Source organism: Phacochoerus africanus, chromosome 4 (assembly GCF_016906955.1).
Source record: "Phacochoerus africanus isolate WHEZ1 chromosome 4, ROS_Pafr_v1, whole genome shotgun sequence".
Classification (NCBI taxonomy): Eukaryota; Metazoa; Chordata; class Mammalia; order Artiodactyla; family Suidae; genus Phacochoerus; species Phacochoerus africanus.
In genome coordinates, this window is record NC_062547.1 from 148,522,671 (window position 1) to 148,534,724 (window position 12,054).

At 40.1% G+C, this 12,054-nt stretch overlaps 1 protein-coding gene across 2 annotated transcripts in view; it reads left to right on the forward strand.

The window, feature by feature from the left end:
• STK32A (serine/threonine kinase 32A) overlaps nucleotides 1–12,054 on the forward strand; it is a 138,422-nt gene that overhangs the window by 70,196 nt on the left and 56,172 nt on the right. For both annotated transcript variants that reach the window (XM_047778975.1, XM_047778976.1), the window contains exon 5: nucleotides 6,550–6,723. In XM_047778975.1, the coding sequence (XP_047634931.1) occupies nucleotides 6,550–6,723 (174 nt within the window). The remainder of the gene's footprint in view (nucleotides 1–6,549; nucleotides 6,724–12,054) is intronic.

Here is a 12,054-nt window from a genome sequence, read left to right on the forward strand (position 1 = left end):
TTCTTTGTTCTATTAATCTGATGTATTATATTAATTGGTTTTCAGATCTTAATCCCATTTGGTCATGGTGTATACATTTTTTAGTGTGTTTATGGATTTGGTTTGTTATTTTTTTTTTTGAAGATTAAACCTTGCTGCAATTGCTGCAATTCAGATTTAAACTTCCAAAAAAAAAATTGCTTACCTCATAGGCTTGTAATAACAATTAAATGTAATAATATACATGAAGTACCTAGCATGGTATCTGATACCCAGTAAGAACTCAATGAATGGAACCATGTTGATTATTCCATCGACAGTAAATATCTTCATAAAAGGGAAGCTTCCTACCTGGTACTGCAGCCGCTATGGAGAGGAGAATTTCCTAAAAAAAATAGATTTACCGTATGATTCAGTAACCTCACTCCTGCACATATATATGCAAATGATAAAAGCTCCAATTTGAAAAGATACATGCGTCCAAGTGTTCACAGTGGCAATATTTGTAGTATCCAAGACATGGAAGCAACCTAAGTGTCCATCAGCAGATGACTGGATAGTGAATTGCAAGATTATGTGTGTGTGTGTATACCATATCCAGCCATAAAAAAGAATGAAATAATTCCATCTGCAGCAATATGAGTAGATCTAGAGATTATCATACTCAGTGAAGAAGGTCAGGCAGCAAAAAACAAATATAATATGATAGAACTTATATGTGGAATCTGAAAAAATAGTATGAATGAATTTATTTACAAAACAGAAGCAGACACAGACACAGAAAACAAACTTAGGGTTACCAAAAGAAAGGGCAGGGGTGGGTATAAATTGGGGGTGTGGGATTAACAGGTGCACATTACCATATTCAAAACAGATAAACAGGAAGGATTTACTATGTTAACCGTATTAAATAAATCACTACATTAAGTAATAAATTAGTATATTAACTATATTAAATGTCTTGTAATGAACTATAATGGAAGAGAATCAAAACTGGGAAAAAGTATATGTATATGGGCCAATCACTTTGCTGTATACCTAAAACTAACAAACACAATCTTGTAAATCAACTATATCTCAATTTTTTAAAAATTCAATCTTCATATAATTACCTCATATGAAATGATAGAAAACTGCATAAAATGAGTTAATCAGCCATATTACATTCAGGGTGGAAGAAGAAAGGTAACTAGTAGCTAACACTTAACCATTACTTCCTCCCTTCCAGGTACTGCTTTAAGCAGTGTATGTACCTTACTTCCCTGGGTCTTCCCAACAGCCCTGTGAAGCATGTACCATTGTAGATGGACGTGCTGAGGGCTTACAGAATTTACTCCAGGTATAAAGGCATTAAGGGGCAGAGCTGGGATTGGAACACAAGCAGTCTGACCCCAATGCCAAATTCCTTATCACTGTGCTTTGTGCTAATTGCTTTACAAACGTTATATGTAACTTGTTCTTTCCCACACAGCGCATAAAAGTATTCCTTGTGTATGTATATCCTCCCTGAGTTTCATTTCACTTTAAGGGACTTGCATCAAATTCACATGTGGTATTTAGACCCAGGCCTGTCTGCATCCTATGTGTTTTCCATTTGTGTTTTCCTTGAGTGTGCTTTTACATTGATTCCATCTTTGATGAATCAATGTCTTTTTTCTCCAAAACCCAAGAGCTTTTGGAAGCAATAATCAGTATGACTCATGCACCTCCCAGGCTTTGCTAGACGGTAACCTCAGAACGGACCCTTGTTGCGGTAAAATCTGAATGAGAATTTGACATAATAGTTCTGGAGTAAGGAGTAGGTTCCCCTAGTGTCATGGTTTGCAAGCTTTTTTGTCTGCAACCCACAGGAAGAAATATATATTCCATCACCACCCAGGAGGTATACTCACAGGGAGCATCTAGTCACAAGTACAATGCTTAGCCTTGTATGTTAATAGTATTTATGCTACATCATCATGCAATCTATTTTATTTCTGCCAAAAAAGTGCTTGTCAGAACCAACAAAACTGATTCCACAGCTGTTGTTATGAGCCGCAATAGGAAAGGCATTCCATTGGAAAATATTTTAGATCTCTTCCAAAACTCCAATTCAGATTTATTTCAACATGGCCTCCATGAGACAGCTTCAAGCAGGTGAGTGACTTCTTTGAACTGATGGGTTAACCATGCTAATATCTTTAAAAAAAAAAAAAAAGAACCTAGGGAATGGATGTCGGACCCACTCAAACTTGAATTTTAATCTGGCTTTTCTCCTTCCTTTCTTTAGTTTATTCGTGAATTTGTTACTTTTTCTACAACTATCTACAGAGGCCACATTTCAGGCAGCATATAGGTACTGAGGAGTCAAGGATAAGTAAAAGCTGGCATGCATCCTGATGGCATAGTGGGAATGAAAATGGTTAATCCGAAAGCACACAGGAAAATATTTTCAAAGTACAGTAATTTGTGGGGACAAGAGTACGGCCTTATGTATAATCGGGAGACATGATTTGATGTGGAGTGTTAGAGATGTCTGCAAGAAGTGTCCCTTGGGCTGAGACGGAGAGATGCATAGACAACAGCCAGGCAGTGGACAGCATGGCGAGGGCAGGCACAGGTCACCCCACATCTGCTGAGGCTGGAGGGACATGACCTGTGAGTTGAAGAATGGAAAGAAAGTCAATAGGGTCCTGCAGACCATGGAAAGAGGCGAAGGGGTTTACGAGGCTGGGTGCCATGAACAACCTATTGCACAAAGATAGCCATGGAGTGTGGAATGGGTGGGAGAGGTTCAGCATTATACAGAGAGAGCTATGAGTGAGCTGCTGCAATAGTGGGGGTGAGTAAGGGGGGGTAGGGTGGTGGTCCTTTGTTACTTTTCGCCTCTCCTACTGAGCAGAGTTCACAGTGCATTTCACAAGCACTGGGACCAGACTTATTGACTCTGGGGCTGTGATCTAAGAAATGACTAAGCCGTAATATAGCATTAAAAAAAAAAAGTAATGGAAATGCAGAAGTGAGCCTACACAATAAATGGCCAGGGTGGAGGGAAACTCTGACCCTTTTGCTTTTTAGAAAAATCAGATTATATGAACCTTCATATCCTAGTTATTACCAAACTGTGTTATGCACACTTATTTTATGGGATATGGTTCTGGAAATAAAAATGCTTGTCTTTCCTCCGTCTGTGAGTTTAGGATCTGTGATAGGGAACTTCAGATCGGATGTGCTGAAGGGGAAAGATGATTTTTAACAACTAAACCTGGCTCCATGATTAAATAAATTTCAGATCATACTGGGCAGGGGAAACGTGTTGCCTCTTGCCTGGGCTGCTTCTTTGATTAATAATCCCCCACGTGGTTGAACACTGTCATTAACCTGCCAAGGCAGGCATTTTTTTTAAAAGCCTATTTCACTCTAGTTGATTTACAATGTTGTGTTAATCTGCTGTACAGCAAAGTGATTCAGTTATATACATACACACATTATTTTTCATATTCTTTTCCCTTATGGTTTATCCCAGGGTGTTGAATATAGTTCCCTGTGCTATACAGTAGCACCTTATTGTTTATCCATTCATATGTAACAGTTGCATCTGCTAATTCCAAATTCCTAGTCCATCCCTTCCCAACACCCACCCCTTGGCAATAAGTCTGTTCTCTCTGTCTGTGAGTCTATTTCTGTTCTGTAGGTAGGTTCATTTGTGTCATATTTTAGATTCCACATGTAAGTGATATCATTTGTTTCTCTCTGTCTGGATACATGCCCAGGACTAGAATTGCTGAATTACATGACAACTCTATTTTTAGTTTTTCAAGGAACCTCCATACTGTTTTCCCTAGTGGCTGCACCAATTTATGCTCCCAGCGGTAGTGTAGGAGGGTTCCCTTTCTCCACGCCCTCTCCAGTACTTATTTGTAGGCTTTTTAATAATGGCCATTCTGACTGGTGGGAGGTGATACTTCATTGCAGTTTTGATGTGCATTTTTCTAATAATTAGCAGTGTTGAGCACCTTTTCATGTCTTTTTAGGCCATCCGTGTATCTTCTTTGGAGAAATGTCCGTTTAGGTCTTCTGCCCATTTTTCAATTGGATTGTTTGGTGGTTTTTGGTTGTTGTTGTTATTGATGACTGGCATCTTTATCAATCTGTTTTTTGCCATTTCGGGGTGGGGGGGCCACACCTGTGGCATGTGGAAGTTCCTGGGCCAGGGATCGAATCCACACCACAGCAGTGACAATGTCAGATCCTTAACCCACTGCACCACAAAGGGATTCCCATCAATCTGTTCTTTGGAGAAAAATAGCTTGGCCTAAGTTGCAATAAAAATGTTTGTTCACTCATGGTGAATATGACCCTTGTCCCCCACTTAAAGTTATGGGGAGTCATGGGCGTGGAGTCCTCAGGTGTGTCACCAAGCTCCAGTCCTGACCTCCACCCTGCCTCCAGTGGGGACCTGAGTGCAGCCAGTCATGGCCCTGTACGCTAACCCAGTCTGATTCCTTTGACACCGAGTTATTTTAGGTTCGTATTTCCTTCCCCTTCTTTTGGGACCCCGTTCTCACCAACCTCATTTGCCGGCTATCCCAGGAAGACCTTGTCCACCTCCCACAAGTCATCATCATATCTCTTATGTCGGTTGAGGGGAGCCTAAGGTCTCAAGCAGGATTATATAGTGAATAGCACATTGTTGCTTCCTGAAGGACCTGCAAACCACAGCGGCCGTAACGTGTAGTGGTGCCCCTGGGAGGATCGTGAACCAAAATAGCCCAGATCCAGACACCCATCCTGGTACCCATTAAACCCACGGCAGAGATGACCAGTCACTCCTTGCATTAAGATGAAGAATAACACTTCCTAGTGCTGTATAAGACAATACCAAGGATGCACGTCTCACATTTTTTACAAATCACTTCCTGTGTTTCTGTCTAAATTCCCCAAGGACTTCATTTCTGACATCTTCTGTGTGAATCGGTCTTGAGTGGTAAACAAAGTTTTACTTATTGAACAAGTAAACACCAAGGACCTCATCTTCATTAGAATGTTATTGCCACAGATTAATGCTTCATTCAATTTCTCTTTTTTTCTTTTGATTGCAAGTCCCCCCTCCTCTAGCACAATGATCATTCTAAAGGAAAAAAAAATGTACTCAGTACAGTTCTCTCATCATTGATATTCTGCATTTGTTCCCTAAACAAAGAATTTGTCACTAGGAACTGGTTTGCCTCCCTGGGCACTGCTCTGCAGGCTCTTAATTCTCTGAGTTAATAAAACTTTAAAATGTGATCTCAGTGACACGATGTCAAAAGAAAAATGTCAAGACCGTGTCGATACAGAGAGCTTTGTTGCGACGAGAAATCATGTCTGTGCTTTGAGGAAAACAAAAGAAATCAAAGCAGTAGATGCATTTTTACAGGAGGGTCTTTGCAAATAGCGCAGGCCAGTTCTGCTCGCCTGTGTCCCATTTCTTCTTCTCATCCCTCCACCCTATGCTCCTTCAAGTGTGAAGCCTGTGTATGGTCACAGGTCCTACTTAAAACTTTTCAGTGACTCTCCAATACCTGCAGACTCATTAACAAGATTCTGTCATGGGATCTGCCCTCTGCCTTCCCCTCTGGCTCAAGCTTCCCGTCACACTGTCGTTCCAGGAAACCCAAGCTATTTTCCTTCTCCCCCTCGAACTGTGTTCCTTCCCATGTCTGTGCTTAATCCGTGATGCTTTCCTCTCCCAAATCTTACTTTTGGACCTGGGAACCTCTTCATCTCTCCCGTTTATTAGGGTTTGACCTCGTGCAAATTACTTACACTTCCCTGGGCCTTGATTTCCTCATTTGTAAAACTGAAGCATAAGAGCAGCAGTGCAGGGTTGACCGCAGCAACCTCGTAGAGTGCTTCAGAGCCTGCCCTAGAGAAGCCACTCAGTGGAAACAGCAGCGATGTGAGATTTATTTTATAGTTATGACCAGTGTCGTCATCCTTCAACATTTAACTGAGGTTTCTCCTCTGCTGAGAAACTTTCCCTCCCTCCTCATCCCAAAGAGTGAGTGAATTACTTCCTTTTACTGTGCACTTACTTCTTTATTGTCCCTTTTGTACCTTTTTCTTATCATTAACCATGGGTCATGATTTGTTACAGTGCTGCTGGGCAATGAAATTGTGAGTGTGGAAAAGTAAGCATAAGATGGTTCAAGGAGGCCTCGTAATTCATACTTTATGGACTTTCTCCAACAGTGTGGTTATGATAGGATCACTAATGATAGGTAAATAAATAGGACACTCTTGATTTCCTGGGTTTTATAGCTTGGTAAACTAACAGTTAGTGGGTGCTTACTATGCGCCAGGAGTGACGTTAACTTATTAGACCCATCATATTTAGTCTTTACTGTGATCGAATGTGGAAGAACTTCGTGTCCTTCACATTTCGCACTTGTGGAAAGCGAGGGCCTAGAGCGTGTGGTAGACCAGTACTCCCAAAGCCGGAACTCTTAGCTCCGGAAAGCTCTGCCCTGATTGGTAAGGTAACATTTGACTCTGGTTCTCCAGTGCATGCATGTATTCAACGAACTTGCATGTCTAATTCCATTCCAGGTACTCCTTCCAGGATGAGGAAGATATGTTCATGGTGGTGGACCTCCTGCTGGGCGGGGACCTGCGTTATCACCTGCAGCAGAATGTCCGCTTCCAGGAAGACACCGTGAAGCTCTTCATCTGTGAGCTGGCCATGGCCCTGGACTACCTGCAGAGCCAACGCATCATTCACAGGTCAGTCAAGTCCAAGGGGACAGCCTGGACTGCATGAATAGGAAAGAAGGCATAAGCTGCGGTCTTCAACAAGTCCTTGGTGACCATGACCTCTGATCTCACTTAATTCTTACAGTGTCCGTTGAAGTAGGTTTATTGTCCCCATTGGTCAGATTAAAAAAAAAAAAAAAAAGAGGAGCACATTGAGCTTAATTTGTCCAAGTTCATAGTGAGTAAACTAGACCAGAATCAATGAGTTTGGGTGCTAAGCCTAGCCAGAGAGAAGAAGAGGTGACATATAGAGACTTAATAAATATTAAATGGATTAAGTGAGATAGAAATGGATGAAGTATATGGAGGGAAAGAAATGGAGTGGGTAGGAAGAAAACTCTTTGGAGAGAAAATCTGAGTCCTAACATCTGCCTGTCATCTACCACATAGTGAGTCCATGGAGTGGGTATGCTGAAGGCAGATGCCAGCAAAAGCAGTGTAGCTTCTTCTCTTGGGGGCATTTGTGTTAAAGACAAACAAATAACACAAGTAGCTATAAACTCAAACATACAATGGAGATAAAAGTATAAGACTATATGTGTAAAGGAGTTGGTAGTTTTGATGGCGATTTCCTGTAGGATATCACTTGATCTGTCGAAGTAGTAAGTGAGCAGAGCAGGTGTGGTTAGACCAGTATTAAATGGAAGATAATTGTGATTTAGAGACATTAAATTATCATCTATGTTATTTGCAAGAATTTTAAACCTAGTCATTATTAAAGCAGCTATGATTTGCCCAGATTTATATATGCAGGCACTGCTAGGTAATTTCATATATTATCTTATTAAATTCCCAAAACTCAAAGAAGACCCCACATTTCATTATAGTATCCCCCTTACACGGTTGAGGAAGTTGTGGCTCAAAGTTTTGCCAAGGAGAAACCCTGATAAAGGGTATTGCTGGGATTTTAAACCTCATTCTCTCTGACCCTAGAGTCAGAACTTTGTCTAGTGCATATGAAATTTATACACTAATGCAATTGATTATACATGACTAAAGGAAGACTCAGCACATGGGACTCTGCCACAGTCATCTCTAATGCATGAAAAATTTACTGAGTTTTTAAGTTTAATTATGGCTCATTTACTAAAAGTTTGGCTTGATAAAATATTTACCCACCACTAACTGACATTTATCTGGAATTTGTCAGGATAATACAGAGTCTGTGGTTGAAGATGTAGCATCATAATTTAAAGAGTCTTTTTGCAAGCATGAAGGACCAATCCTTGTTTTGCTTTTTCTTTTTGGCCTTGGCCCTGTGCATTTAGGTAATTATTATCTAATTTCCTGTCTTTGGAAGGGCCCATTTGTATTGGAAATGTGCTCTTCAGAGAATGGATAAATGGAAAGTAGACCAGTTAATCACGTATGATCTCGGAAGTGCATTTACACACCTGGTGCTTTTGTCAATAACTGAGAACCCTGTTGACAAGTAATTTTTTCTCCCATATTGGCTTTCTGACTCCTGCCCCCAGTTCTTTCTGAGGAGAAACTCTGTATCTGTAGGCTATGGAGTCCCTCTCAGAGGCTTCATGCTCACCCATCCCTTTCTCCCCTAAATCACCATCCGTGGTCTCTTTGGGCTGCTAACACTGCAGATCTCAGGAAGGAGCCAGGGAAGATGGGAAGCCAGCATCACCTGAGGGCACGGGGAACTTTCTCCGTTCTCTGGATCTGAGCTCTGTGCCTCGTTCTCTGAGCTTCATTTACCCAGTCATCACAAGGCAAGATGCTCTGAGCATTTCGGCCATGTGCTTAGACCATGTTCTAAGAAGAGTTCAGGAGAAAAGCAAAACTACAATTTTCACCCTCAAGGAACCACATATTATACCAAATATTATAGCTCCCTTCCTCTTCCTCATTTCTTTGGATCCCATCATGGATTTGCCACTTAAACAAGACCAAGGATTAAGTTTCTGCTCCTTGCCCTTGACACACTCACGATCATTACCTAGTGCCCATCTTCAGGGGGTCTCTTTGCACTGAAATGTCTCCTCACTGTGAAGGTGAATGGAAAGCAAACACAATGACTTTGTGAAGGCTGGGTTAAAATGAGAAGGCATACTACTGGGATCAAAAATTCTCAAGGATTGACCACATACTGGGGCAAAAACTAATCTCAACGAATATAAGAGTATAGAAATTATTTCAAGTATCTTCTCTGACCACAATAGCATGAAACTTTGAAATCAACCACAGGAAATAAGTGACAAAAAACTGACCTCATGGAGACTAAACAACATGCTACGAAAAACTAAAAATCCAATGTGTCAATGAGGAAATCAAAAGGGAAATTTTAAAAATACCTCAAGACAAATTATAATGAAAACACAACCATGCAAAATCTATGGGATCCTGCAAAAGCAGACCTTAGAGGGAGGTTCATAGCAATACATGCCTTCCACAGAAAAGAAGAAAAAAATCTCAAATCAGCAAAAGAATTAGAAGAGTGTTCCTATTGTGACGTAGCAGAAATGAATCTGTCTAGTATCCATGAGGATGTGGGTTCGATCCCTGGCCTTGCTCAGTGGGTCAGGGATCCGGCTTTGCTATGAGCTGTGATGTAGGTCACAGATACAGCTTGGATCCTGCATTGCTGGGGCTGTGGTGTAGGCCAGAAGCTGTAGCTCTGATCCAACCCCTAGCCTTGGAACTTCCATATGCTATGGATATGCCCCCCCCCAAAAAAAAAGGGAATTAGAAAAAGAAAAACAAACAAAAACTAAAGTCAGCAGAAGGAAGGAAATCATAAAGATCAGAGAATACATCAATAAAGTAGAGATTCAAAAAACCATAGAAAAAAAATCAATAAAGGAGTTCTTGTGGTGGCGCAGTGGTTAACGAATCCGACTAGGAACCATGAGGTTGCGGGTTCAGTCCCTGCCCTTGCTCAGTGGGTTAAAGATCCGGCGTTGCCGTGAGCTGTGGTGTAGGTTGCAGACGCGGCTCGGGCTCGGATCCCGCGTTGCTGTGGCTCTGGCGTAGGCCGGTGGCTACAGCTCCGATTCAACCCCTAGCCTGGGAACCTCCATATGCCGCGGGAGCGGCCCAAGAAATAGCAACAACAACAACAACAACAAAATAAAAAATAAATAAATAAAATAAAACCAAGAGCTGGTTTTTGAAAGGGTGAACAAAACTGACAAACCTATGGCCAGACTTACCCAGAAGAAGAGAGAAAGAACTCAAAATAAGAAGTGAAAAAGGAGATACTGAAGAAATACAAAAAAAACAAAAACAAAAAAGAAAATACTATGAAAAATTATATGCCAACATATTTGACAACCTAGAAAAAAATGGACAACTTTCTAGAGACACACAGCCCACCAAAACTGAATCAAGAAAATATAGATCAGTTGAACATACCAATCACTAGAAATTAAATTGAATATATAATAAAAACACTCCCTAAAAAAAAAGTCCAGGACCAGATGGCTTCACAGGAGAATTCTACCAAACATGCAAAGAAGAACTTATACCCATCCTTCTTAAACTTTTCCAAAAGGTTGAAGAAGGAACATTCCCAAAGATATTCTATGATGCCACCATCACCCCAATACCAAAACCAGACAAATATACTTCCAAAAATGAAAATTACAGGCCAATATCTTAGCTGAATATGGATGAAAAAATTCTCTACAAAATTTTAGCCAACCAAATCCAACAACATATAAAAAAGACATACCCATGACCAAGTGGGATTCATCCCAGGTTCACATAGATGGTTCAACAGATGCAAATCAATCAATATCATACACCACATTAACAAAAGAAAAGGCAAAAACTGCATGATCACCTCAGTAGATGTTCAATAAGTGCTCAGAAAAAGCACTTGACAAAATCCAATGTCCATTCATGATAAAAACTCTCACCAAAATGGGTATAGAGGGAACATACATAACATAATAAAAGCCATCTATGCAGACCCACAGCAAATATACTCAATGGAGAAAAGCTGAAAACCTTACCGCTAAAATCTGTTAACCAGACCGGGATGCCCACTCTCAGCACTTTTATTCAACATAGTATTGGAAGTCCTAGCCACAGCAATCTGACAAACAAACGAAATGAAAAGTATCCAAATTGGAAGAGAAGAGGTAAATTGTCACTCTTTGCAGCTGACATGATACTATTTATACATAAACTACTTGAACTGTTCAACAAATTCAGCCAAGTAGCGGGATATAAGATTAACTTTCAGAAATTGGTTGCATTTCTGTATGCTACCAATGAAATATTAGAAAAGGAATATAGAAATATAATACCTTTTAAAATCATACCCCCAAAAATTAAATACCTAGGAATAAACCTGACCAAGGAGGTGAAAGGATTATATGCCAAGAACTATAAAACATTAACCAAGGAAATTAAAGAGGATTCAAAGAAATGGAAAGATATTCCATGCCCCTGAATTTGAAAAATTAATATTGTTAAAAATGGCCATACTACCCAAAGCAAGCTACATATTCAGTGCAATCCCTATCAAGTTACCCATGACATTTTTCACAGAACTAGAACAAACAATCCAAAAATTTATACGGAACCACAAAAGACCCAGAATTGCCAAAGCAATTCTGAGGAACAAAAACCAGGCAGGAGACATAACTCTCCCAGACTTCAGGCAATATTACAAAGCCACAGTAATCAATATAGTGTGGTACTGGTTCCAAAAGAGACGTACAGACCATTAAAACAGAATAGAGAATCCAGAAATGTCCTCAGACACCTATGGTCAATTAACCTTCAACAAAGGAGGCAAGAATATAAAGTGGGAAAAAGACAGTCTTTTCAGCAAAGGGTGCTGGGAAAACTGGACAGCCACATGTAAATCACTGAAACTAGAACACACCCTTACACCCTGCACAAAAATAAACTCAAAATGGCTTAAAGATTTAAATGTAAGACAAGACACCATCAAATTCCAGAAGAGAACATAGGCAAAACATTCACTGACATCAACCTTACAAATGTTTTTTTTAGGTCAGTCTCCCAAGGCAACAGAAATAAAAGCAAAAATAAACCAATGGGACCTAATCAAACTGACAAGCTTTTACACAGCAAAGGAAACCACCAAAAAAAAAAAAAAAAAAAAAAGACAACCTATGGAATGGGAGAAAATAGTTTTAAATGATGCAACTAACAACTCATACAACTCAACACCAAAAAAACCAACAACCCATTTGAAAAATGGGCAGAAGACCTGAATAGACATTTCTCCAAAGAAGACATACAGGTGGACAACAGTTACATGAAAAAATGCACAACATCATTAATTATTAGAGAAATGCAAACCAAAACTAC